We start from the raw sequence: 27,821 nt of genomic DNA on the forward strand, positions 1-27,821 counted from the left end.
AAATATATCTGCCTGACATTTAAATGTGCCAGCAAAAATTACCTGAATGAAGAAGAAATTGAGAATTCTAGAAATCAAAGTTGGATCTTTCTTCTGCTGGATTAATGATGGCATGTCTGCTTCAAGGCAAATATTGGGTGGATGTGGATTGTGGAAGCCATTCACAAATAAGAACTGTGGGCTAAGTCTCATTTTCTCAGGCAGAAATTGAAGGGAGGTGATAAAAAACTAGACCACAGAGAGATTGTCTCATGTCCAAATGTTTTCTTTGCCTCTCTCTGCAGTACAAGTGCCGATCATCCCCTGGAAAATACTACCTGGTGCTAAAATCAGTTTTAAGCTGCAAGTTTAACCTTCTTCTTTCTGTTTGTGGGAAGGTTCGTTTGGAGAGCATCTCATTTTGAGACTCTCCAAAGTGTGAGATTACAAATGCAGAGATGTATTCTCATCTTGTGTCCTCCTTGTACTTCCAGTTCTGCCTGGGAGAGACCTACAGCACTCTTTGCAAGGACAGGTTTCCTATTCATTCACTTTTACCCCTTAAACACTGTGTTTACAATTTACTCTATCTGTAACACCCTAGCTTCCCATCACCTCCTTTTTTAACTTTTTGCAGCTCCAAAACCATAAGAGGTGTGGATGTCATGCAGCTATGCTGATTCTGATTTTGGTTCTCTCTCTGTGCTTCCACCCTCCTGGAGCAGATGTGAAACTTGTGTAGAGCATGTGATTGTTTTCCCAGTGTTTTGTCTACAATTGAAACATCAAAGTAAAAATTTGACCAAACTTTATCTTTTTCATATTAATTTGTCAGGAAGGCAGAGTTTTTAAAATTAATTTTTAAAACTTCTTAATCTTTAAGTTAATGAAAAATATTTAAATGCAACTTAAGTTCTTGGAAAAGCAGATGAGCTAATAGAACAACCAGGCAATACTTCAGCTATTAATTTGTTGAGGTTTCGTGACCCTACCCTGTATTTTCACTTTATGGTGCCTTAGGAGGACATCTGGGATGTGTATATATATCTACAGGGTGTGACTTGCCCAAGACTGATTCTTGCACATTGACCCTGTGCATTGAGGCTCCTTCATGAGCTCATTGCTGGATCCTGGAATAACAGTCATCCTTACAGAGGCATTTTTGCAGTCTAAGCTCTAACTGTATCATTTTGCTTAGCAAGAGAGAACCTCCTGTATGTTTGAAATATATCTACAGCTAGAAGGTTGTCTGGTTGCAGCCCTCAGAGAAGGATCAAGCTGCTTTGTCTCCTGCCTTTTTCTGCTACGTTTTTATAACATTTTCAGCATGACATCTGCTCGTATTGAGGATTTAATTTGTTCAGTTCACTTGCATCAGACACACACACCATGGCACACAAAGGTGTGGTGGGCTAAAGGTGTTGCTAAATATGCCACAGGCAGCAAGTTAAAGCTTTCATTGTTTTATCCTTTCAGTTATGAAATATTCTTCATTTGTTGTCTTTGCCTTTAATGAGTCAGCTCATGACCTTGCAGAGATTTTTGACAGCCTGAATTTGTTCAGTAGGAGAAAATTGCAAAAATGAAGGGACAAAGGTGTTGTCAAGGAGACTTATTATTGATCATTTCACTGTAGAAGGATGATGATAGAGATTGGGTATAAGTGATGCTTCATTGTTTTCTGAAGCAAAATGTTTGTTATTCTCCACGGAAAGCTCTTAAACTCCTTTTCTACAAATGCTTTCTCTATAGCTCTTGTGGAACTACAAGCTGAACCTGACTACAGATCCAAAGTTTGAATCCGTGGCCAGAGAAGTCTGCAAGTCCACTATTGCTGAGGTAAGCTAGGAGGAAGGCATGGCTGCTCTTGTGACACTGAGGCTTATCTGTTTCTTTGTGATAGCAAATTAATGTGTGAATAGTGATTTGGGGAAGTTCTAGTATCATATACCAAATTTGTACCTGTAATTCATTCAGTCTCCTTGCTGAAGAGGCCAGATACCTTAGTGGTACCTAGGCAAAGGAATGGGAGAAAGAAACGCTGAACTAACAACCCACCAGCTCCTACTAAACCTTTTGTCAGAAATCGATTGTGAATTGTATTTGTCCCCTCGTTATCATGTGTTTGACATTTATAAGAGTGTTGTTGAAGCTGGGGTTCTGCTGAATTTAACATAAGGCTGGTTTTGGACTGTGTGTTGCAAGCAGAAGGGATAAGCACACAGACATCAAATGATGATCAACTTGAGGGGTTTTTTTCAAGTTTCAAAGGGTAGTTACTCCAAGGAGACTATGTTAGGAGCTTCCCCTTTTTACCTTGTGCTAGGAATTAGTGCTCTGTATCTCAGGCATCCACTCACCTTGGTCCAGCTTCAAAGATGACTTGATCAATCATTTCTTTCCTTGTGCTCATGCTCAAGCTCTTGAGCCTGTGTGCTCATGCAGTAGCTAGCTGAGCTGAGGTCTCTTCCTCAGTTTGTGGTGGTTTTCAGTTAGACTTCAGAGAAGCAGTGGAGGCAAGGCTCTCTGCAGCTGTACAGGCTTCAGCTGACTTAATTCAGTCACTAAGCCATGCTCTCAAAAACATCATTTGTATATCCACCAACATAATATGACCTAGCCCTAAACTTGCCTTTTAAAAAAAATTTAGTCTGCTCTAATGTAAGTTGTTTAGTGTAAGGAGAGATTAAAAAAAATACTTACTAAAAGAAGGCTAGAAGATGAAACACTGGAGACAGCTTGCATCAAAGGATTGTGTTGTATTTGGAGTTTGGTAACTCCCAAGAGCAAACACTGCCAAATCTGTTGAAACCCACTTTTTTGTGATCATAGAAAAGATCATGTTTTTCTGGTTTATGTCATATGGCTGCTGCAGAATTTTTACAACCAAGGCATTCTTGAAAATGTTCTTTTAATAGTCTGTTTAATTATCATTTTTATACAGTAGCCGTCTGGCATTGCTGTAAACGATGCCCTGTAAATCTAGGATATTATGTTTAAAAGCAGTGGGAAGAATATACATAATTTTAGAGTTTTGCCATTTGGTGAGTAGTTTTTCGTTAAAGAAAAAGGTTAGATAGGGAACAATAATCTTATGTTTGATCTTCTGGTGTTTAATACTGAGGCAGGTGCCTAAACCATTCCACTAATACTTTTGACAGGTACTTTAAAAGTCTTTAAAAGATATATAGTGGGCACATGTTCCTCCCATGCAATATTAACCTATTAATATTTTCCTTAAATTGCCACTAACAGTTATAGATGACTTTTTGGGTGAATGAGCTCTGTTTAAAGTATTGCTTTGCACTAACAACAAATAAACTAGAAGACCAATTCCTAGAAAAAGTAATTTGGGAAATGGTGACTGACCCAACTGGGTATGGGTATGTTCTGAAAAGTGCAGCTAAATACAGTTTTAAATTCCAATTTATTCTTTTCTCAGCTGTTGTGGCTTTAACAAGTTCTGGCAAGAGCTTTAACCTAGAATTATAGTTGGCAACCAGATAACAGTGGTAGCTTCAGAAGTGGCCTGGCAATAACATGTTCGCTTGGTCGTTTCTGCAGTTCAGTGGCTCAGACCATGGAGATCTGGAGCTGTTTCCAAAGCCAGGCTCTCCAAAAACAGCATGTTGCCATTGTGTGCTGGTTTGGCTCACGGTACTTGAGCTGAAGTAGGGCCAAGCCAAAGATGTAGCTTTCTCTGAGAGCACTTGCTCAACTCTGTCCTGTTCACCCTGCAGTGATCCTATGTGTTTTCACTTTAAAATGTATTTTACATCTTATCTGTAACAATTACACTGACCTTAGTAACTGTGTAGTAGCTATTTAGATTAAATATGTTTTACACATCTGACTTCAAATAGTGATGTTTTAAATGCTGAATGTTTTATTTATCACACAGAAAGTAATGGCCTCATAAGCTGAGGCAGAGATCTGTTTTATTCATCTAGTCTGACCTGTGTGAGTCTGTCACAGGGTGCCCTGAATTATTTTTGTTTGAATTAAAATATATCTTCCTAGAGACAGCTCTCCATTTTTTAAAATTTCCAATACAAATATTCCAACTTGGTATTTGAGAACCGATAAAATGGTTTCCTGCCTGTTCCCTTAGTGCTGCCCTTGCTTGTTATCTGAAACTGCCAGAACTATTGATTGCCATAGATCTTCCTTGAGATTGATGAGCCCTTCAGTATTTTTACAGGGACAAATCTTTGATGCAATCAAGTCAGCCCATGTATCTATTCCTGCAAACCTGTCAGCACTGAACTTAAGTGTCTGCCTGCCAGAGGTTCTTTCTGCAGTGTTATTACTGCAGTTTTCAGCACACTCCTGAGCAGGGGCCACCAGAACTGGGCAAGTATTTCAACATGGACTTGCCAGGGTTAAAGAGTTGTGTAGTCTCGGTGCTCCTTGGAGCAAGGCATTGCACTGCTCCTATCGAAAGATTCCTCCAGGGACCATCCTTAGCTGATAAGTAACCATGTTTTCCCCTTCCTTTGGAAAGACGCTGTCAAAACTGCCTGCATCTTTTACTTCCAGAGGTGGCGGCTTCGGCCTGACTGTCTGCTTCCCTGAGCAGAGCAGGCTGTGATTTATATTGGGGACCTGTCTGTTCTTGTATGCTGCTTTTCCAATCCCTGCACAGCTTTCAGCTTTGGTTAGCTGTGATTTTTACTTTTTTTAGGACAGAGAGTAAAATGGTTTTGATACCAACAGTCAGTTCATGCAAGAGCCTCATAGAAAAGCATTTGACGAGGATTTTCCTTTATAGTATTTTTCATCTCCTAGCAAGTTATAAACAGTTCCATAAATAGTGTTGACTTTTGAATCAGTCTCACTTCTGGCCAAAATCTTATCTTGTATGAGGTCAGGTGGCTAATGGGGGTGTAAGTATGATTTAGAGATTTGTAATATGCTCAGCTTTCTAAATAAAGGTTTGTCAAACTAGCATTTTCCCTACAAGTCTACTTGATTGCAGGGGTTCAGTGTAATTATAAAAGACGATTATTGAGCAATAGAATTTATAATCCTCAAGGTCGCTGTGTTTGCTTTTTTTGGATGCTGGCACACATGAGAATTCTCATTTCTGAAATATTTTCAATTATTCTGACTTACCGAAAATCAAACTAAAGCCTAGAGGTTTTCTTTGCTAGCAGATTTTGAAGCTACAGATGCAAGTTTCTTTGAGGATTTTCTTATAAGGTTAAATTCATAAGCTGCAGCCACTGTAACTTTCTTGTTTTTTTTTTTTTAACAGATAAAGGAGTGTGCAGATGAACCAGTTGGTAAAGGGTTCTTGGTGTCATGTTTGGTGGATCACAGAGGTAACATCACTGAGTACCAGTGCCATCAGTACATCACTAAAATGACAGCCATTATCTTCAGTGATTATCGGTTGATCTGTGGCTTCATGGATGACTGCAAAGCTGACATCAATCTCCTGAAATGTGGCAGCATTCGACCTGGAGAAAAGGTATCCAGAGAACATGTAGATTGCCAATAGATTTGTAAAGTTCATTTACTTCAGGAAACTGATGTGGAGGTTCTGCAATACTATTGCTATCTTGCAGCTGAGAAAATACATGGTATATCTTGTCTGTCTGAAAAGGGTGATGTCATGATTGTTTGCAGTTCCTTTTTAATTAATGTGCGTTTGTTCCTCTGTAAGGAGCTGCTATGCAGAGACTTCTGTCTTTCCACACCCCACTACAAGTGATCTGGCAGGTAGCTGTCTTTTTGATGAGGTCCTCTCAAATTTGACTCAGTACAATGAATCCAAGCAATAGATTTAAGCAGCCCTTTTGCTTGGCTTATTTCACAGTCTGGTTGGGTCTGGCAGAAGGGTTATCAAGGTGATGATGCCTGTGCTATAACCATTTCTGCTTTCTCAGGCTGTAGTTGATAGACTGGATCATCAGCTTTTATCTGTTTGCTTCTCCTTTCCTCTGCCCCTACAAAATCAGTTGAAGGGCACAGGGTATGTGTTGTCACATTTTAGTAGAACACACTTACCAATACTTAAGCAGAGGTTGGTGCAAAGAATAGTTTATAGTGACTAGCTGTGGGATTATTTTCAAGGGACTGTTTTTGCCTGTCTACTTCAGCATAGCTAATGCAGGCAGCAAATATGTAGTGCTGAAGTGTGACTTTTCCTATGATAAGTTTTTATGTTTAGGGGTAAAGTTAAAATTAGCCTATCAACTTTTTACAGTGCTTTTTAAATTATAGCTTTTACGCTTATAACAATTAGTCTCATAAATGAGCTATTAATGAAGGCATTTACAATAAGATGTACATTCTTTGGTTAAAACAAAAGAAACCTTCCTAGTTGTTTGAGATATTCGGAGTTATTAGCAGCTAGTGTGTTAAATTTAAGTTCTAGTGTATTCCAGAAGACTTAGCTGAGCCACAGAAAGCACAAAAATAAGGACTTATTTCTGGAAACAAGAACAAAAGCAACCACAGAAGCAGGAGTTACTTGGATGCACTATAGGTTTAGACAGGTAACAGCTGAGTAACTTGCTTTCTCCATAAAGTAAAGACTCTTTTCTAATACTGGGCTGAAAGACCTCATGAAATGAGAATGAGAAATTGCTTTTAGCAATCCGTATAGAAACAGAAGTGTAACATGAATTCCGCGTGTCAGGTCTGTATGTTACCTGTGGCTTGACCAAATTTAAATAAATTAAAGTACTTACAGTAGCACTAAAAGGATGCAGCAGAGGGGATTTTGTAAGCATGAACAAAATCTCACGTGGTGGGAGTGAAGCCAGTGTGGGCAGGCCTGTGTAGAGAACTGTGCACAACCCACCATATTGGTCAGTTCAGGTGGGTGAGGGAGGAGGATGGCTGGGGTAGCTGAGGTCACAAGGCACCAGGGAAGGGGGAACTTCGGGTCACCAAGTTTCTGTGGGCTAGCAAAGTGATCACTAACCAAACTTCTATGGGTTTTACGATGGCTCACGCATATTCCTCACTTTCTTGGTACCGAACCCAGAATATTGTGCCTTGGTTTGTAAAAGCGTTGCAGCCTGTCATATATCTTTTGTTATGCTGTCATCCTTGGCACTTGGAGCAATTGAAGTACTCTATACTGCTATGGAAACAGCTATAAATGGCTATGCAAGCATTTCTTTTGTTGGTATTCTGTTCTATCCCTTTGCTGCTTCAGAGAAATCTAATTTGCTTCCATCAGATGCTGGTTAAGGTTTTATTTCCACTCTGTAGCTTCTGAGTGTTACCTGTAGAGAAACAGTCATTACTGTTTTGTATGACTGAAGGTAACTGTGAATTTATTAAATAGGACCTGGACACCTGAGGAGGAAAATGAAGGAAGAGATTCTCTTTCTCTCTATTTATGGAAATAAACACAGCTAGACCATGAACTCCATCTACATCAGGCAGCTAGGTGATTGCAGTATGATAGCTTCATCAGAGTAACTGGGGTAAACTGGCATTTTTAACTGTGAAAGGCACGTATGTTGATAATCTGGAATTACCTTGCCCCTTGAAGCTTCTCTGCTAACTATGTTCCTTTTCTATACTTCATTTTTTTTTGTTTCAACTTGCTTGATACTTCCTAATTGAATTCTGTTCTTACTGAGTTTGTTGCTTCTGATGTGGTGATTTCACACATTTCTGGTTGAGTTTCTGCTCTGTAAGAGCATTAAAGTTCAGCTCAGAGGTCTTGATCTGACCCTAGACCTCATTTTGCTGTATGTACAAGAAAGGCTATAGATGGGTCATTTGAAAGCATTGTTTTCTAATATGCCTGTGTTCGGGATGGGGGCTGTGTCTCTTTTTCCAGCTAATGGAGAAACATTTAATAGTAGTTTTAGTCACCTCTCCCGTTTGCTGTTGTGTTTCATAATTAATTTGGTCTCCTGGTATTTAAAAGTTGCTTTATCTTCATGCAATGGGGATCTCATTTGAAATTGAAATGGGTAATTGCGGTGGAGCTTTTCTTCTTCAGCTGCTGATTGAAATGAGCTGCTTTCCCAATCCTGTCGTGTCCAGGATTGTATCAAACTCTAGTGGGTAGTGTGTAGTTGCCAGGGTACTGTTGAGCTGTGATGTCCAAGCAGTAGTTGATTATTTGCCATAATGAAGGCTACATAAGTGTCAATTGTACATCTCTTGTAGTACTTTATCAGATAACAGCATTTTTCCTAAAGGAAGACACCTTAAGAGATTGTTGTTTTCTTGGTTTGGTTTTGTTTTTTACCTCTTTAAATGCTTTGAGTACAGTTGCTCTCTTTCCTTAGTTTCACAAAAATACTGGACACAGAAGAAACTGAGTGTAAAGGAAAGAGGTAACATTCAGCTCAGTCTTTGTTTACTCAGTGTATAGTATAGCAATGTACTACCATCTGAAGTACTGGGAATTAGCTAATCCAGGAGACATCCCAGCATCCCTGGTGTGTTGGTTAGCCAGGTGGAATGCTGAACTGGAGCTCCCAGTAGACCTCTTGGGTGCTTTTCTATAATCTGGCTGCTCGGGCTCCAGTGGGTTGGCACAACTGTCCAGTGCAGGGTGCTGTGCTGATGAGACAGGTTATATTTTACCCTCCTGCCTGCTGCTTCTTTTTACTCTTCATTCTCTCTTGGTCACTTTTCTAGCTTCTATCTGCAAGGCTACAGCTAGTAGCCTTCAAGTACAGATGTGTACTTGAGGCATTGTCAGGTTTCAGACATCCTGGGAAAATTCTGAAAAATGACCAAAAAATCCCCAACAGTTTCAAAGCCTAAACTATACTGGGGGAAAGTGAAATTTCTAATGGAAAATAATATTAAACCAGATGTTTTTAAAATTCTGTTTGGGCTTAAAGCTGCATGCCTAGAGTTTGAATTTTAGGAATTAAAATCTCCCAGTGTTGTGCTGGAGGGGATTTGCTTGGGTACATTTAGAACTAAGTTCCGTTTCTCTGTGGCTCAAAGTGCTGTGGGACAGCACTGGAAAGTTGCTTGTATCTTTTGTGGATCTAGGTATATCCTTTCATAAAGCTATCAAGAGTTTCAAGGCTCTCCAGACTAAGTAATTATCTAGCATGTTTTACAGATATTTGCAACTTTCAGTTAAAATCCTCTATTTAAAACTTGGTAATGGTGGTAAAACTGGGTTCCAAGAACCACATTTAAAACCAGATGGTTCTTAGATTTAATCTCTTGTATTTCAGTGTGTATTGCTCCAGAAAAAATAAGGCCTAGACTTTGTCAACAGGCAGCAGTTTTGTGGGAGTCCTGACTTCTGGAGTGAACTCAGGGGTTTTCAACTCTGCAATGGAGGTTTTCTGAGAATGGGTGCTGGACAGAGGAAAATCCTTTATAGGATTTATTCCACAGTTGCAGCAGGTGTTTCACCCTTAGACACACCAGGCAGCTGGTGCTGGAGCAGGACTGGGAGAGCTGATGCTGTGGGATGATGACCCTTGACTTTGGTGCCTCTGGAGATGAGCTGACTGCCTATGACTGTTGGCACATGGAATGCAGGTGGGAACAGGCATCTCTTGTGGTGGAGAGCTGGGTAGTGTTGCAGGTACCACCAATGTGTATCAAAGTTGTCCTGCCATCCCTGGGAGAGGCCTTGACTGCCAGCTGCCTTAGGGTGATTGAGTGCAGCTGTACACACATTTGTTTTCCCTTCCAGTCTGCAACAAGGGACTGTACAATATTAAATACAGTAGGTGTTACCCTATAATTAAAGCTTGAAGTGATATTTCTCTAAACCATGTTTGTAGAGTCCCATGCTCTGTTTGGCAGTAGTGTGGGTGTCTTCATGCACTTTTGAGGAAATGAAGAGTCAGGCTCTCCTTAAAATTGCTTAACTAGTCAGCACTAGCACACCAGGGACCTGATCTGCCTGAAAATGAACCCTAGATTAGGCCAATAAATCTTCCAAACAGTGTCATGTGGGCACGGGAACCTTAAGGGCACTGCAAGGAGGTGTGTAAATGCTTGATGGTTGGAGGAAAGAGCATGTTTCAGGAGCCAGATGGGTTTGTTTGTGTGTGTTTCTATTGAATCTGACATGTTTTAAAATTGCTCTTAACACAGGGCAGCACTAGCCAGCACTTCAGGATGATCTGCCCAAATGGGAAAACTCTATTAGCAAAGTAATGCAATAAATGAGCCTTTTCGTGTTGTGTCCCTAAAGTATAACAGCAAACTGTCAGCATCCAGCATATGGAAACCTGCTTTCCAGATTTCCTATTAAAAATAGGTTTACTTACATATATAATATCACTCTGATCAGGAATCTAAACCCACACTGCTATGAACCAGGAAACTTCTGATTTTCCTAGCAGGAAAAGCTTGCCTTCTGCCCTTCTTGCTAGCTTGCAAAGGAAAGCTGCAGGTGAGTGAAAGTAAGCTTGGTCTGCCTTGTCTCCCAGCTGGAACTTCACTTAGGCAGGAGCAAAAATGAGCCACAGGAGCTTAAAATTATTGTTTTCATTCACGCATGACATCTTCTCAGCTGTAGTTAGTACCTGTGACTGACCATGAGAGTTTGCAGAACAGTGTTTGTGTTTGATGAGGTTATGGATAAATGGCAACTTTAAGTGATGTGGCAAATGTACTTCTGAGTAGTGTTCCTCAGAATCCACATTTGAGGTTCCGTCCTAAAGGGACTGTTGATATATAATTATATTCTTGAAAGATACGTACTCAGTGTATGGAACTGGCCAGTTCTCACTCAAAGGAGCAAACCAAAATAAGGAATTTTGTAGGGTGTGGGTTTTAGGTTTTCTGCTTTCTTTTTTTTTTTTTAATAGGGGAAAACTGCTTTTAGCCTTTTTAAACTGATGATATTTCTGGGTTGTGTTTACAAGTTAACAAGTAATCAACCAATTCTGCTTGTGCTCAGAGTGTAGCACAACTAAGACAGGCATCAAAGACTGCCTATGTAAGGAGACATGTCAGAACAAAAAGATTGGGAAGAGTTGCATGGCTTTGAGTAGTCATGGACATGTTTTATGGAGGCTGCTCTCTTACTCATGCTCCTGTAACAGCAGTGGATGATCTGCTTGACAGAGCAAGCTGAAGGGATGGCTCTGAAATGGTGACTGCAAATGCCAGGCTGGGTGATTCAGCTGAATGTGAACATGCATGCCTTGTTGCATACTTAGTGTAAGTTTAGTGGTAATATCCTCTCTCAGCAAAGCAGCATAAATTAAGGTGGCCTTCACATGAAAAACTTGCAGAAGCCTTGAGAAATCTGTACCAGTAGAGTCCTTTAGAGGAACCAGACCTTCTAGAGATATGTAGTAGGGAGGCATGGTTCTCTTTCTAAACACATAATGAGGATATAGGAAACTAAATGAAGCTTTGCTGAGCTTTGTCCTGCCTCTTCCAGGCTTTTGAATAAATCACAGGCTCTCTGTGTTTATTGGAAATTGCTGCTCACAGTCCAAGATTGTCTCCAGGCCTGCAGGACAGTGGATGTGGTGCACAGCACTGGGCCAGAACCACTTTGTCAGAGATCTTTGTCTACTCTTGAATGCTTTGCATTTTTTTTATTCTCTTAGTGGAGGAATTAGCATTGAGAAGCCTAAATTGGTCAAAGCTCCTTTGTGGCCTTTTTTACATCACAAATTTTCACCACCCAAACTGAAGTCTTGTCTTGGTGTGGCAAAACTTATGATTTTTCTCTCCCCAAGCATTTTCTTAATGTGATGCTGTTCCTTGCTGTTGCTATGGTTCCAAGAAAGCTGTGTCAGATTAAAGATAATTTGGCTGTTTTGGTAAACTGCTCTGAGCAGTGTGACTAAGTAGTGATAATCTCATTAAATCACATTAAAACAAGCCCAGAGCATCGGAGGGGAGGATTTCATGGTGACCATCAGTGGGATGGTGATGTATAAAGTGTGGTTAGCTCAGGTCTTAATTGTTGCCTCGTCTGAACTTAAATGTGGTTTAGGCTGAATGTTGGGAAGTCTACATGTAGACAGTTTGTCGCTTAATTAATGTGGTACTTAGAATCACAGTTCACTTGATTATGTAAAAGCTTGGTTACAGGTGTCTTGTTCTCCCATAGGATGCTCACTCACAAGGAGAGGTGGTGGCATGCCTGGAAAAAGGCCTGGTAAAAGAGGCAGAGGAAACTGATCCTCGAATCCAGGTTTCTGATCAGTGTAAGAAAGCGATTCTTCGTGTAGCTGAACTCTCTTCCGATGATTTCCACCTGGACCGGCATCTCTACTTTGCATGCCGAGATGACAGAGAGCGATTCTGTGAAAATGTGAGTGCTTTCCTCTTCCTTTCTCTCTACATTAATCCATTTAAAAAAACCCAAAACCTCTGTGGAAAAAGCAATGGAAGGGAACTGTAGACTGGTGCCTCAGTGATATTGTGTAATACAGAAAACAGACACCCTGTAACTGTCATTTTGCAATAATTCCAATATTAGATTCTTTCACCCAACAAACACACATTATTTCCAATGGGTTAATAAACTGAATTGGCATAAATGGTTTAGGGGGCATCAGAGCTGGTGTGATGGGGTGGGGGAGGAGAAAGACAGGGGTGAGTGACCACTCCTTTCTACAGCTGTGAGCTATTGCACAAAGTAAGCCTGCTCTGATTGTACTTGCAGCACTTTTTATGCCTAGAGCATGAGCTGAAGAACTGCATTGTTCAGTCTCAGTTAGCTTGTATTAGCTGAGAGATGTTACACTAAAAGGGTGATATGACCAGATTTTTTTAATGCAATAAAGTTTAAAGGATTTTTATTGCATAGAAGCTATTGCTGTAATTTGAAATATTAACTTGAATATATTATTAGTATAAAAGAAATCTCTTTATGTGTAGTTTAGGCTGCTAGTCAAGTGTTACAAGTATTATCTTTAAGGGCAAATGTTACTGTTCTGTTTCACAGACTCAGGCTGGGGAAGGCCGGGTATACAAGTGCCTCTTTAATCACAAGTTTGAAGAATCAATGAGTGAAAAGGTATGTATCCTGGTGAGACAAATTCTTACTGCAGAAATCATCAGATCATTCCTCGGTCCAGGCTGCATTAATATTTTCCAACTTTAAGGAAAATGTCATCTTCGTAGCCAGATAATCGGCTGCTTTAACAAATGCTTTTACTTTGATATTTTTGTGTTTCAAGTTTCAGTCTTTAAAGTAAAGGATTTAAATAAATCAAAGCTTTTGGTGGGTAATTTGGGGAGGCAGACATGGAGCTCAAGTAGTAGCATTGTGATTGACTGTTTAAAGTAGCAGTCACAGCATGCTGTGGTAAGCCTTGGATAAATGGTGTTCTAATTGTGCAGATTAGAAACAAAAAGGAAGCTGTATTTCTTTCACTTGTGTTTTTAAGGCTGTTTTCAAGCATCACATTCTGTGTGGGAAGAATGCACAGTTCAGTGACTGAAGTTTTCCTTCTGGTTATCTTGAAAATGGGGTTTTCAACAACAGCAAAAAAAAGTTGTTCTAGAAAGCTAGTCCTGAAAAGTTTGTATTAGTATAGGTGCTTTGTTAAGGCAGCAGTGCCTTCAGTGATTTTGGAAGCAGCATCATAGTGTTTACGATTATATGGAATTATAATCTGTCAGAAGGGATATGAAGATGAGTATCTGTAAAGATCTCCTCAAAGAAGATCTGCTGAAGGAGCTTGACTCAGAGTGCTGGAGGGATCAGGCTAATTTATTTTTTGTTAAATGCATTAGCTGTCTAACAGCTTGGTTTCAATTAACAAATTCAAATCTGAACAAGTGATTGCTGAGGGCTTGAAACAAAGCTCCATTTTGTAGAAGTGTGTTGCTGAAATTAATTCCTGCTGTTGCTGAACCCCTTTTTAGTTATACAGGGACACTGGTAGTTTTTGAAGGGTGTTTTCCATGATCAGCTTCCTGAGGTATGAATGTAAGATGTAGAAAGGTTACACCAAGCTGCAGCAGATGACTTTGGAGAGAGAGAGAGGGGTGGATGCTCTGAGGACGCAGTTTGCAGAGCAGAAGGAACACTAAATGTAGTTCTCACTCTTGTAGCTGCCAAGGTTGGACCATCTGCAAAGTCACTGGTTTTGTAGAAGCTGTTACCCAGCAGAGTCCCTCCTTGCCGGTGGCATCGGCTGCTGCATACACATGTAGCCAGCAATAGCTGCTGGTGGGTGGCTTGCTTTGTGTCATCCAAAACTTGCTCTCAGGCTGTATCCAGCCTTTGCCTACTTCAGGTGATGAGGTATCTGCAAGCCTGTATCTCCCTGTGTCCAGACCTGTAAATTTGTCCAGTCCTGGGGTCTGGGACTGCACAGGAGCATGAAAGATGGAGTGGGAATATCTTGGTGTAGGGCTTTCCAGGTCCTCAAGTAGATGTGGGAAGGAGAGGGTGAAGTCAACACCTGATATAAGAAAGTGGGGAGAGGGTTCTAGGACTTTCCTGTTCCTTGTGCCAAGATTGCTCCCTCTTCTCCCTGGTCTATATAGTCACTGTTTTCTTTCCTTTCAAGTGGGCTGGGAATGGACAAATTTGCTTGAGCTATTCTGAGATACCTGCTGCCCTCAAATTTAATTTTCACATAATTTAAACCAAAAGCTATGAAGTGCAGCAGTGTTTTTACAGGTCCTTTTTTTGGATTAAATTTAGAGGGTTGTTCTAGCAGCTGCTGGGTACAGGTTTGGCCACAGTGCATCCTCATGAACCTCACCAGTTGTGGAAAATGGCTAGAAATTCCCATGTTTAGACTGTTTTATCACCTACTCAGCTCATTGTGGAACAAATCCAAGAAATGCTTTATTTTGTAAATGCAACTGGAAAAAGTTATTTCTTGAGGGCATGGGGTGAGATGTACCACAGCTGGGATAAATATCAGCAACCGCTCCTAGTTACCATGAATGAGTCACACTCTTCACAAAAAGCTGGATGAATGTGCAGTTTTGAGAACTGCTCTGCAGGGAGCTGCTCCCTTTGAAAGCCCTGATCTGTTGACCTCAGTGTGCATTGTTAACTGTGTGGTTTCAAGGAGACAAATGAAATTTAGCTGCAGTCCAGCTTAAACACATGAATTTAAAAGCATTGGTTGTTTTCTGAGATGCAACTTGAAAACTTGACAGCAGCAGGTTCAGCTCTCCACCACCAGTGCACAGAAGCTCATTCCACCATCCCGTGTGTCTCCTGCAGTGTCGAGATGCACTGACGACCCGCCAGAAGCTGATTGCCCAAGACTACAAAGTCAGTTACTCTCTGGCCAAGTCCTGTAAAAGCGACCTGAAGAAATACCGCTGCAATGTGGAGAACCTGCCCCGCTCTCGGGAAGCACGGCTGTCCTATCTGTTGATGTGCTTAGAGTCTGCTGTGCACAGAGGTAAGTGGAATTCAAGACTTGCTGGCACCTCGATCTTAAAATCAGGGGCCTTCAGCTTCAACATGTATTTACAGTTCCCTTCTCTGTTTTCCAAACTTTGTTTTAAAGGCAAATTTCCTCATCATGGTGCTTTCATCCCTGTTGTTTTGATGATTAGAATAGCTGAGTAAACCCCTCTGCCACTGACTCCTTTTGTGCAGACAAGAAGTTTAAAATGCAAAAGAGCAAATCCCACTTGGACTGCTGATGTGTAGTTGCAAATCCTTCTATTCACTGTGAATTCAAGCAGCTCCTTTCCTTCATTGTGTAGTAAGCATTAAATATGCTACAAGGTTAAAACTGAGAATAGAGAACCTGTTTATCCTCACTCTGGGAGAAACAGGGATACTCAATCCTTTTCCTGCTGTAAATAATGTCTTTTCTTGCAGTTCAGTAGCTTGAGTAAATACCTTAATTTCTCTGACTCTGGTTTTCCCCTATATAGAAAGAAGGTAAGTGTGAGAATATTATTTTTGATCACTTAGGACACCTCCATCTTACATTAACACGAGCTGCTGTCTCCAAAGGCATTAGAAGGCTCAATGCAGCTGGTCCATGCTAAAAGTTCTCTGTGAAATTGCCATAATGTGAAACAATGTGTTACATCCTCTAGATCTGCATTGGAGGACTGCTTGTTTTTCATCTTGGCGTGCAGCTGGGTGGTTTTAGAGTGAGCAGCAGGGCTGCATGCTGCAGTGCCTCTGGCATGGGATGGAAAGGCTGCCGTAATTCCATAAGCAGTCTGCATTTGTGAGTTTAAATACCTCATTGCTTCTAATTGATGTGGAAATGATGAGCCCTGTTGGTAGAAAAGTTGTGGGTTTGTTTTTGTTTTTTTTTTTTTACTTCTCCCTGCAGTAGGGCAGGTGGTTTCCTGAATTGCATGCAGAAAACTGCCGTTCAGCTATTTCATTTCATGATGGAACAGGTTCTGCAGTGTCTCATGCATGAGGCATAACCCAGGAGGAACACTAATTATTCCACACAGCACCACGTGCATGTGTTACAATGCCTGGCAGCCCCTGTTGGGGTGTCCTCTGTTCCATGGGATGTTGTGCACATATAAATAGGTTGTGATGGGGACTGCAGGAAAGCTTATAGCAGATCTAAGTATTTATCACAGCAAGATTTCTGTGCAGCTGCAGTGGTTTGTTGGACACTCATATACACTCTTGTTTAAGTCTGAGTTTTGTCTTCCTGAACATTTATGTGCTATTGCCCTAGAGAACCTTTTCTGCGGAAAAAGTGTTTAATCTGCTATCTGAACAAATTCCTCTCCCAGTAACATACCAAGCTGGTGAACCTACCAAAGGTGACTTTTGCAGTGGAAAAAGGAGCCCTTGAAGATATGGGGAAAAGCTGTCTTGTGCTACAGAGCTGTGGATCCATGAGTGCTTTCAGCTGTTCTTCAGAAGCAACTCCTATAATGTGAAATTCAAAATCAGATTTTTGTAATCTTTTGGCATTCTTTTTAAAAAATGTGCGTTAAATCTACAGACTGGCTATAATTTGCAGGGTTGTTTAAATGATGGGAGCTACCACAACTGCTGGTTTATTCTCCTGCACGAGTGCTCCAGCACATTTTAGTCTGGTGTTCAGAGTGTTGAAGTTGTGCCTGCTCTTCCAACACACTGGTAGCACAGGTCAAGAAGGGCTCTGCTGAGCATTGAAACTAAATCACATCATCTTCTCTTGACTCAGGTCGACAAGTGAGCAGCGAGTGCCAGGGTGAAATGCTGGATTACCGGCGCATGCTGATGGAAGACTTCTCACTGAGCCCAGAAATCATCCTGAGCTGCCGAGGGGAGATCGAGCACCACTGCTCCGGCCTCCACCGGAAGGGCCGCACCCTGCACTGCCTGATGAAAGTCGTGCGGGGTGAAAAGGGAAACGTGGGACCCAACTGTCAGCAGGCAGTAAGGAGCTTTTCTATCACTTCACTTACAGTTTGCTCAGTTGGTAGAAGCACTGATTTGTCTGTCAGTGTTTTGCCTTGCAATGGAGGTTCTGCTGAAGTCAGCCTGGCTCTGCTGGGTGCCACTGAATGCTGGAAGCAGTTGTGTAATTGCCATGCTGTGAACTTGGTATGTAGCAGCACATCAGTAAGGGTGGTGTTTTTCCCCTCAAAAAATACATTTTGGATTGTTGTACTCTGGGTTTTTTATTGGATCTTCTGTAGTTTTCCACCAACTCTGAAGTCATGGAATTGTCTCCGGGGTGCAGGATGTAGGGGAAACTTGCCTTTTATAATTCTAAAACATTCCTTGTCCTTCCCTTTTCCCCCTCTCTTTCCCTTTTCCCCCTCTCTTTCCCTTTTCCCCCTGTGCCCTGTCTTTGGAAATGCACAAAACCTTTCATGGCACCTTCCCACTCAGTTTTATTTTTGCTATTTCATTCAGCTTTAATGATGGAAATGGAAGTTCAGGGACAGGGAGGTACAGCAGACTGCTGTGCATACTTGCAGCCGGTGAAGGAAATGTCATTTTCCTCCAAAATGCCTCTATAAAAAGGCATATTTCTTTTGCCTTTCTTAAAGTCCATTTGGTCCCAAATACATCCTGCTTATCATTCTTTAAGTTGAAAACAATTTAATTTTTGTTCAAAGTCATTAGTGCTTTTTAATATGAAATTACACTTTTGTACTTAATGCTTGGTTTTAAGGACCCATGAGCCCAAAAAAGTGACATCAGTGATAAAAACGCAAGGGAGTTTTAGTGCTGATGTAGGAGTTTTGGGAGACGTGTGTGTGCTCTTGACTTCTTTTAATAAACAGAACCACCATTCTGTATATTTTTGTTTTAAATGTAGCTTAAAACTTGAGCCTCAGATGATGCCAATTTGTGTGTATTATCAAAGAGAAATTAATATCTGCTAAATTTTTGTAAGTCACAGGGTGCTTTTGTGATGAAGCTTATTTCTGCATAAATATCAGGTGTACTGGTGCAGCAGCTGTACAGTTTGAGTCATTCCTGCGGGAATCTGTAGTGCATGACTTATGCTTTGCAGCCTTTGTGTGAAAAACTGAATATTTGTTTCTGTTTAAATATGAATTTGAAACTGCTGCTTCAGAATTTCATTATTTTCAAATATTCATAAAGATCAGTTAATCTTGGGACTAACTTTTAGATCATGACATGCGTGTTCAGAACAAGTCATAAGTCAAAACTGGAGGCCCCCAAAAGTTATATGGAATTTCAAACTTTCAGAGCAATATATCTTTAGAAATTTAGGGCAGGTTTGGAGGTTTTTTAGTTCCCTTATACTTAAGCTGCTGTTTTATTTTTTTACAGTAAGCTGATGCAATAGTAAATAGTCCATTAGTCCCTCTTCAAGTTACCTGTATTTTGTTCTCTGGGCACAGGACAGCAGAAAGCAAATTAAGTGTTGATTTTATAACTACATTTAGCTTGTCTGGATTTTTATGGGCAAGAGAAAAAGATGATTTCAAGAACAGGATAAACATTCCAGTGTTCTGAATTTCTGAACATTCTGTAGTATGAATTTTGAAGTATGAAATTTGAAGTACTAAATAACTTATTGTTCTTACTTTTTGCATTTGAATGGTAAAGATTGCCTCAGCTGTCAGTGGCCTTGTTGTGTTTTGACTTATTGTATTAGAATGAGCTTTCTGCTTTTACCTTTAAAGGCAGATAAATTATCTTTGCAAGGAAGAGAATATTGTGCAAAACTCTTCCACATACTGTGCAACTTGGGCTAGAGACTTCAACTACTTGTCACATGAGGTTGGCCCATCTGGCAAGCCGTGAAGAAGGGAAGTTAGGGATCCATCCTTTAGAGTGAGCTGTATCCATTTCAGTTCCTTTTGGGTACCTAGAGAACACCTTTGATGTGTGGTTCTTGTGTGGCTCTTAATGGTGGAGCACTTGTCTATGGCACCCCTGCATTTTCACCTGCAGAAAGAGAAGATGGTCCAAGCAGAGCTTGCTGCAGTGTTTTGGGTCCATTTCCAGATGTTATCTTTTCTACAGAGTCAAAAACTTGCATCCTTGTGCTTTTAGCAGTATCATTAGCTAATGCTAGTACAGCACCTTGATTTCTTGGCTAACTCAAAGCAACAGGTGGTGTCCTGAAATTCTTCCTTACAGAAGCTCTATGACCAGACACACCTGCCTAGAAAGTTTGCCGGAGGCAATTGGAAAGGGAAATATCCAATTTAGATCTGGTTTTACTTACTATTCTGTCTGTGAAGGTTTGCTCTGATTCTGTTTGTCTTATGAAAGGAAGATGTTTGCCAGAAGCAATATAAGTAATCCTAACCAAAGAACCTCCATTTTATTTTCCTGTGAGAGCATTGACTCATACCCTTTCTTGAGGGTGGATTATGAGCAATTATTTGTATTTAAAATTTTGAACAAAATGCATTCTTAGACATTCTCAAACCCCAGTATTTTGAGAAGTTCCATTTCTTGTGAGATACCTCAGCCAGGGAGACCTTGCATGTGAGGGTCTGTGCTCACACTTAACTGCTGCTGTGCAGGAAGCACATCTAGACCCAAGTGTCAGAGCTGAGTGGGGGTTTAGCTTAGTTGGAGCAGTGAATTTGCCAAAATGCTGAAGCTCTGTGAATGGTAGAGGACCAGTGGCTCTCTGTCAGCAGTTTGGTCTAAGTTAGAGAGAACCCCTGGGTGTGTGCTGGGCCTCATAGTGCCAAACCATGCACTTAAGGGATCCTGCCCACACGGAGGGTGGGTGTGTGCTGTGGGAAGTCATCAGATAGGAGATACAGTGTCACTTAATTTGAGCATCAGCCCTTCAAAGGTCTGCAGGTGTACTGGCAGGGTCTAGCACCTCTGGTGTTGCTTGGTGGAAGCAATAGTTGATATTAGAGCTGTTGACAAATTGTTTTTCAAATATGTGGATTCTGTATTGCCCTGGTGTTACCTTTGGGTTTTTTTCTGTTCAGACCTTTGAGTGTATAAAACTCCAATCCCTGCTTAAAGGGCATATATTTCTTGCCTCCAATTTCTAATACAACTGTTAAATTGGTAGTTCATTGTTAATTTAGTTCCATGTCCAAGATAAAAGTTCAGAGCATTATAAAGTTTATCCAGCTGCTTTTCAGCTGTAAGGGTTTGTTGTGTGAGGGAGGAAAATTCTATATAACCTTCACTTTCATCACTATCACCAGTGCCAAATTATTCCTTCTTCCCTGCAGTCAGGGCAGCTGGCTTGCTGCTGCACATCGTGCATGTGGTTGAGAATTAAGATCGAGATTTCTTCAGTAGTGCCCAAAACAGGGTGGAGGGATAAGGAGATGCTTCAGTGCTTCTGAGCTGTTGTACCTGGTGTGCTTTGGCTTCTTCCACTTGATAGCAACAAAAATTAAAGTGAGACCAATTAACTGAGACCTGAGAAAGAATCATGCCTACATAATGCTTTGGCAAATTTATTTAATCTGTGTGTGTAAGAAAGTGTTGGGTTTGAGGTTCTATTCACCTGTCTTTTTGATATGTAAGCCACCCGACTTGAAGTAAACCTAGCGCTTTACACACAGAGTATTTCCCATCCATGCAGGCTGTGTGAGTCTCTGCACCAGCAAAATCACAATATTCTTCTTCATTTTGCAGTGATTCTTACCAGGTTTGTAAAGAACACATCCAGTTAAGGTTTGACTTTAAGGTTCTGTTTGACCATTGTCAGAGATGTATAAAATGCTGCTTTTATTATTATTACTTAATGAAAATATCCCAAGAATTTTTGATAGACAGCGCTCTTCTCAGCTGCCTGCATCCCTTAGAAGCTGAGGCTGGGCATAATTAAGAGTGAGTCACAGGAAATCCTGTGTTCCTCCCAGGCAATCTGTGGTCTCTCCTCACGACTACAAGTTTCCTATTGGATAAATAGTTCTAGCTTGTATTTTCTCCAGTTCTCTGATGCTTTTTTCTTGCCTGAGTTGTGTGATGTTAGGGCTTTGCCCCTGAGAGTTTCCTGGATGGTATTTAGGTGCAGACTTTGAAAGGTGGAGGATAAAATTTTAACTGTGCTTTTGATTTAGTTGGGCTGGGGGCCAATGACAAAAACCATTAACTAAGCATCAAGATGTTAAGAGCATATAGACTATTTGATGTTGGTGTGCAGTTGACTTCTCAGCAACCTCTTCCCTCCTCCCACCCCCCCCTTTGAATTTGTCAGCTTAAAATGTTTGCCTGCCAAATGATGATACCAGTCTGCCTTTCATCAGTCCTTGGAAATCCACAGCCTGATGGAAAAAATTAAGTGGGGGATGAGGATCTTTAGCTGAGTTATGGTCCAGAAGCTACCCTTGCCCCTAAACAGATTTACCCAAATTCTTTTCTCCTGGCCTGGCAGACACCTCCCAAATTAATGTTCAGAAGATATGGACTGTATCCACATTTGATTTTGTAACATAGTGCTAAATTTTGTTTTCTTATTAGTAAGAGAGAATTGTTCTTCTGCAGCTTTTGTCAGAATAGTTGTTTCCCAGGAAGAAAAGATCTGATGGAACTGTTCATAATGTATTTACCTATGACAGCTGAAAGTATTTAGAAGTCATGAAGGGAGTGCTGGGATATCAGCTTTGGGTTGGCACACCTGGTCTCTAAACCTTTGTAATATTTTTTTCATCTTTCACTTACACTATGACTTCTCTTAAGTAGTTAAAACGTGGTGTCCTGGATTTATTTTATACCTTAGACACACACAAAAAAAATGTGTACTATAGACCCTGACTTCTAAAAGCTTGAGTAGGCATCCCTGAGGAAATGTTACTTCATGGGATATCAGAACAGGACATTTTATCCTGTATTTCAGTAAAATTTTTGTGTCCTTTCCAGGCAATTAAAAAACTAGTTTATTCTTTGTGGATATAGGCACACAATCTTTAGACATTGATTCAGTATTTTTGATTCAGGTTTCAGTTGTAAATAGTATTCATGAAAATACAAAAAAATTGTGTGTTTTGTATTGTCAGCCTTATGGAATGAGGCTACCATCAAAGTTTAAGATAGATCAAAAATACTGTAGGCAAATCAAATTTTACCTGTTCTATTCTGTTAATTGGTATGGAAGTAGTCTAAGTTCTGTGTGTAACTGGTCCCATACAATGTTCCTGGGCTACTTCATGATGATAATTAGGGTCCAGCAGCGCTAGAGTTGGCAGCACAAGCTCTTAAAATGAAACACTACAGAGCAGAGTTCATGCATCATGGTGTTGTTACCAGCATAGAATTGCCACACTGAGAGGTTGCAAGTGCTCTCATTTATGTCTTTAACATTTGTTTTCCTATCCACAATTCCTTTCTTCCAGCTTCAAACGCTGATCCAGGAAACGGACCCCGGAGCTGATTATCGCATTGACCGCGCGCTGAACGAGGCCTGTGAGTCGGTGATACAGACAGCCTGCAAGCACATACGGTCTGGAGACCCCATGTAGGTGCCTCTCAGTCAAAACTGGTGCTTTTTTTCCTGTTGGCCATCCATCAAGGTTGTGGCTGACCAGTAGAGACACTAAAACCTGTCCAGACCAGTCATACAGAGCTGCACTGAGCTGTCTCCATTCTTGCTGTACAAGCAGGCCAGTATTTTTATAGGAGGATTGGTTTAGCTCTGGTGAAGGATGTAGCTTTCACAGGGACTTACACTTAAATTTGTTACCTTTGATGTGCTGATTTCTCTAACTATATAAGTCTCAAGCAATGTCACAAAGTGACATACCTGGAAAGGCCAGGTAAGCAAACCCATACTGTGGAAACAGGTATCTTCTTTGTCTTCAGGTCTGATAACATATTCTCCCTTGGGCCAGATTTTCTATGGAGTAGTCTTTATGATTTTGTTGTGTATCAGACTTGCTGAGATAACTGAAACCATGGAACACAAGAGGGTACAAATCTGATACACGCTTGTTTTAGATGTAATCTTTGTGAAGAAAGAAAAAGATCTTCACCAAGTTTCACATCATATCTATGGTTCACTGGAGGACTGATTTGGCAACATCAGCTGTTACAAGGGAGCTCAGCATGATTTTAAGTCTGTGGCCTGGCTTTTTCTTCTGTTTGCAGGATTCTGTCTTGCCTGATGGAGCACTTGTATACTGAGAAAATGGTAGAAGACTGTGAGCATAGGCTCCTGGAGCTCCAGTATTTTATATCTCGTGACTGGAAGTGAGTGGTGTAAAACAAGATTTATCTTCACTTGATGTTTGTATTAAGTGTTTGTATGTATTAGCAGTTCCTTGTAAAACAGTATAACTTGTGGTTGTTCAGAAGAGAACTTTCAAGTATGCCAGGTCAGTAGGGTGTTAATGCTTGTGTAGAACACTAAAAGCAAAAGCTACTTAGAAAAGGTGTGATGCCACTTAAATCTGGTACTCTTTTAGAAGTGATGCAGCCTTAAAAAGTGCTCAAGTTTGAGCTCTAAAATTCATTGCATCTTTAATTAAAGAATTCTGTCTGACCATATTGAAGTCGAAGGTCACTTTTTCTGCAGGTGGCAGCCAGTTGTATCTGCTCTAAGTGCTACAATAAAGAACATAAGGAAACCAAGTTTTTAAATATAAAAAAGAATCACTGTGAGAAACTTCCTGCCTCCATTTCTGCCTTTTTTCAAATTCTCTAAGTGTGATTACAGCCTGTAGAGCAGATGTAATACCCTATAGAGCACTATTTTTCCATCTTTCTCATCCAGACATGGCAGTGCTTTGTTTTAAATATATACAAAGTCCCTTGTGTCAGTGTTGGTTAGGATGAGTAGAGAATAAATTTGATAAACGTGACCAGTGAGGAAAGAATAAGTGTTTGGCTTGTCTTCTAAAGAAGATTGAGAGGTGAGGAGATAGACTACATTTAATGGGGTTACTGCAAGAAATTGAATAATTGTTCTCAGTGGCCACAAAGAGTGTAAGGCAAGAAGTCCTGGGCATTGATTACTGCAAGGAGTATTCAAATTAAACATTAAGAAAATCTTGACTCGCAGCAAGTTGTGTATTTATGGACAGCATTGCCAGTAGCTGAGAGCTGATGTGCTCTGTGAACCTTCTTATTTTAAACATAGGGCTTCATGGAGAAGGGAGTTTAAGGCTTTTTGGCTGTTCATTTAGTCTTCTCAATAATTATCTCCATAGGTAGACAAGAATACCTAATTTTTTCCCCCCTTCCTGTTTGTCTTCATTGCTGGGTCTCCTGCCTGTACTGTTTCCAGCAGGTAATTAATTGTTTGAGTCAAACTTAAGTGATTGGAAGAAGGAAGACTGATTATTTGCATTTTCCTGGGAGTAAGAATAATTCTAATTCATAATGCAGGCTGGGCAGCATTAGCTTATCTTTGTTTAACCACTGTTCCCCAGAACTGGCTTATAAATCTGTTGCACTGACTGTGTGTCTCAGAAAGATGCACAGAGTATAAGGGGTTTTGTTGTTACCTTTATCATTATCTATATAATTGTGTCCACTGAAATCAATTGATTTTTTTTCCTACAGTGTTAGTAAGTATGAAGTTTCCATTTTGAAAGGTTAGCAATAGTTTTCATGTAATTAGACTTCATCTGAAGAGATCTGCATTTACATGCAAAGCAAGGGGCACTGAGTTTGCTGTTGGCTCAAATCCAGAGCAGACAATCAGTCCAACTCAGATTTTTATGGAATTGGTGTTTCAGAATGGCAGCAGTACAAAGTACGTGTAAGATATTACACAAGCAGAGTGTGGTATGTACCTGCCTTTCTGCTGCTTCAGGACATCAAGGAGATGATTTCTTTTCTCATGTGTCAGCATTTGGCTGGCATGCTGCAGAAGAAAATGGGAGGTGCTTCAAGAAGTGTTTGAAAATTTGATCTGTAATTAAAGATTTTGGTGTTATTTAGGGTGTTGATTCCAAGTTGAATTAAGGCTACGTGTTGGTTCAGTTGGTCAGATGCTGCTGCTGAGTGGTGTCCTGGTGGTGCCTGAAACTTGAAGTGGATTTTCTGCCTCCAAAGCATTTTAGGATATGAAAAACATTCCCTGTTTGAATGAAGTGCCAGTGATAACTCCTCTGTTTGCAGACTGGACACAGTCCTCTACCGCAAGTGTCAGGGAGATGCCTCCCGTCTCTGCCATACCCATGGCTGGAATGAGACCAGTGAGCTGATGCCTCCAGGGGCTGTTTTCTCCTGCTTGTACAGGCATGCATATCGAACAGAGGAGCAAGGAAGGAGGGTAAGTGCTAATGGGTAACTTGCTGCTTGTTGATTTGTGGTAGAAGGGTTGCACACATGTTTGGAAGTTTGACACATAATGCTAAAACTGCCAGAACTCAGAAAAGCTACTTTAAATCATTTATTGTCGGTGGTAGTTGCAGTGCTTCAGATGCCCAGCTCCTCCTCAAGGGTGCTCTGAAGGTCTAGGTGGTGGTTCTGGTAAGGCAAAGTAGGCCCAGCAGGATGACTGACCCATGTCAGAGGCCTATGGAGAGAATTGCGTGCTGACACCAACTTATATTTCTGTTCAAGCTCAGTACAAGTCCTCCCTCATGTCTTTCCAAAGAGGAATGTGATTCTTGCAGATAGCCAGCATAGATGCAAAATTGGTTTTATGCGAAAAGGAGTTTCAAGGTCAGCTTTCCTCGGCTGTTTCTAATGAAGTTTTGATTTGTGCCCAGCTTCAGATTATATTCCATTTAGATCTTCCTATTCATATAATGCACACTTTCAGTTCTTTGGAGCATGCTGTACTGATAAATGTGCTTATGCTGTCTTAAAGAAGACAGCGGGGATCTGACTTGCTGCCCTGCAGTGTGGAGATCCACCATAATCACATTTGTGGTTGAGAGCTGCTCTTTTCAAGTTTGCTGCCCTCTCGTGCCTTTAGCAGGGCACTCAGGTGAAAGCACCTGGGTACTCAGTTCCATTTCTTTTGGCACTGTAGTGTACACAGTCCCTAGGAGCTGATGGGTTTACACAATGGCCCAGTTTAAAAATTAATTTCCACAGCTTGATTTAAAAGGTCTTTTGTGGCAGAGGTCAAGTATTGACTGAAAGCATCTCTTTTAGGAATATTTTTTTTAAAATGCAGTTTCTTAGTCTGCTGAGTTGAGACTTTTTCATTCCATTTTATATTAGTGCTGACCAAAGAAATCAATAGCCACCCTGCAAATAATCTATCAGGGAGAGAAAAGGTTTTTAAATGTGTTTTTCTTTTGGAAAGGTGGCTGAGGGAGCAGCTGTCATTTTGAAATTTAGTCTTGGAAGCAAACTCATGGGAGGTTAGACCTGTATTTGTTTCCAGTGCTGTTAACAGAATGCTAGGTAGCTTCCAGTGGTTTGGATTTTTAAATATATGAAGCTTTAAGCTTCAACTGGTGCATTTCAGGTTGGATAAGCATCACACCAGTAGCCCTTGGTTTCCTACAGTTTGTTTCTTCCTGTCTTGCAAGTGCTGACTCTGATGTGCTGCAGTGGGGATTGCTGAGAAGAAATTACAGCTGGACTATGTTGCCTTATTCTGGGCTTTCATTTGGTATTAAGGACATGAGCTGCTTTGACTTTCTTCTCCAGAATCTGTCTGTAGCCTTGAGTGAAGGTGTAGCAGATAACCTGGTGACCTCATCTGACATCTTTCATAAAGCAAAGTAGAGTTTTAAGAATATAAAATTAAACTTAGTGGAATGAGAGGAGCCTCTATCTAAACTAAATGACAGAGCTCCAAGTTCTTTTGGAACCCACATTTGTTATGGGGGCCCTGGCAGACCTGTGCTGAGCAATGCAGGACTTCTGTGCCTTCTGGAATTGATGATGGCATTTGTGGTCACTCTCAGAACCTTACCTGACAGCATCCCGCTTGCCCTGTGTGGATTTAAGGAACCCCATATGCCAAACATTCCCTGTTCTCTTCGCAGCTATCACGAGAGTGTAGAGCAGAGGTCCAGAGAATCCTCCATCAGCGAGCCATGGATGTGAAGCTGGACCCAGCCCTCCAGGACAAATGCATGATTGACCTGGGGAAATGGTGCAGTGAAAAAACAGAGACAGGGCAGGTACTGCACACAATATCACTGCTACTTTGTTTGCAAAGCTGGAGGGGTGGGAAGGACAAAAAGGGAATAAAGGGACGTCTTGCTGCCTCTTATAGTGGAGAACGTGTTAAAAATTAGTGCAGGTTGAAACACAACCTGCACCAGACTGAGACAGGCGGTGCAAAGAAGCTTTGCGTGTTCAAATGTTAGTGGAATGAGAAGGGAGAAGGGAATAGTTTACCAGAAGGGCTTTAAAGAAGCAACCTTACCTGCCTCAACCTCTTATTTGTAATATTCTATTACAAGCTTGATATTTCCTACTTAAACTTTTGCTCCATTTCCATTTGGCAAATACTGACATGCTTCCTGTGTTTATAGAACTGAACTAACATCTGCAGCTGCTTAACAAAGTTTCAACAAATACTTTCATGTTAAATTGCTGTGCCTTAGGGAGGCTGTAGCAAAGGGACTGTTCTGCAGCAGATGCTGTAGACACCACAGTCTTTTTGAAGTGCCCATCGTAGGCTGGGTAA

At 40.9% G+C, this 27,821-nt stretch overlaps 1 protein-coding gene across 1 annotated transcript in view; it reads left to right on the plus strand.

The window, feature by feature from the left end:
- The window catches only part of GLG1 (golgi glycoprotein 1), a 77,452-nt gene that overhangs the window by 38,826 nt on the left and 10,805 nt on the right, over positions 1–27,821 (plus strand). Inside the window, exons 3-12 of the mRNA XM_058845663.1 lie at positions 1,732–1,818; positions 5,237–5,452; positions 12,014–12,217; positions 12,854–12,925; positions 15,101–15,284; positions 17,025–17,239; positions 22,612–22,733; positions 23,363–23,464; positions 25,340–25,493; positions 27,172–27,309. Of these exons, the coding sequence (XP_058701646.1) occupies positions 1,732–1,818; positions 5,237–5,452; positions 12,014–12,217; positions 12,854–12,925; positions 15,101–15,284; positions 17,025–17,239; positions 22,612–22,733; positions 23,363–23,464; positions 25,340–25,493; positions 27,172–27,309 (1,494 nt within the window). The remainder of the gene's footprint in view (positions 1–1,731; positions 1,819–5,236; positions 5,453–12,013; positions 12,218–12,853; positions 12,926–15,100; positions 15,285–17,024; positions 17,240–22,611; positions 22,734–23,362; positions 23,465–25,339; positions 25,494–27,171; positions 27,310–27,821) is intronic.

Source organism: Poecile atricapillus, chromosome 10, assembly GCF_030490865.1.
Source record: "Poecile atricapillus isolate bPoeAtr1 chromosome 10, bPoeAtr1.hap1, whole genome shotgun sequence".
Lineage (NCBI taxonomy): Eukaryota > Metazoa > Chordata > Aves > Passeriformes > Paridae > Poecile > Poecile atricapillus.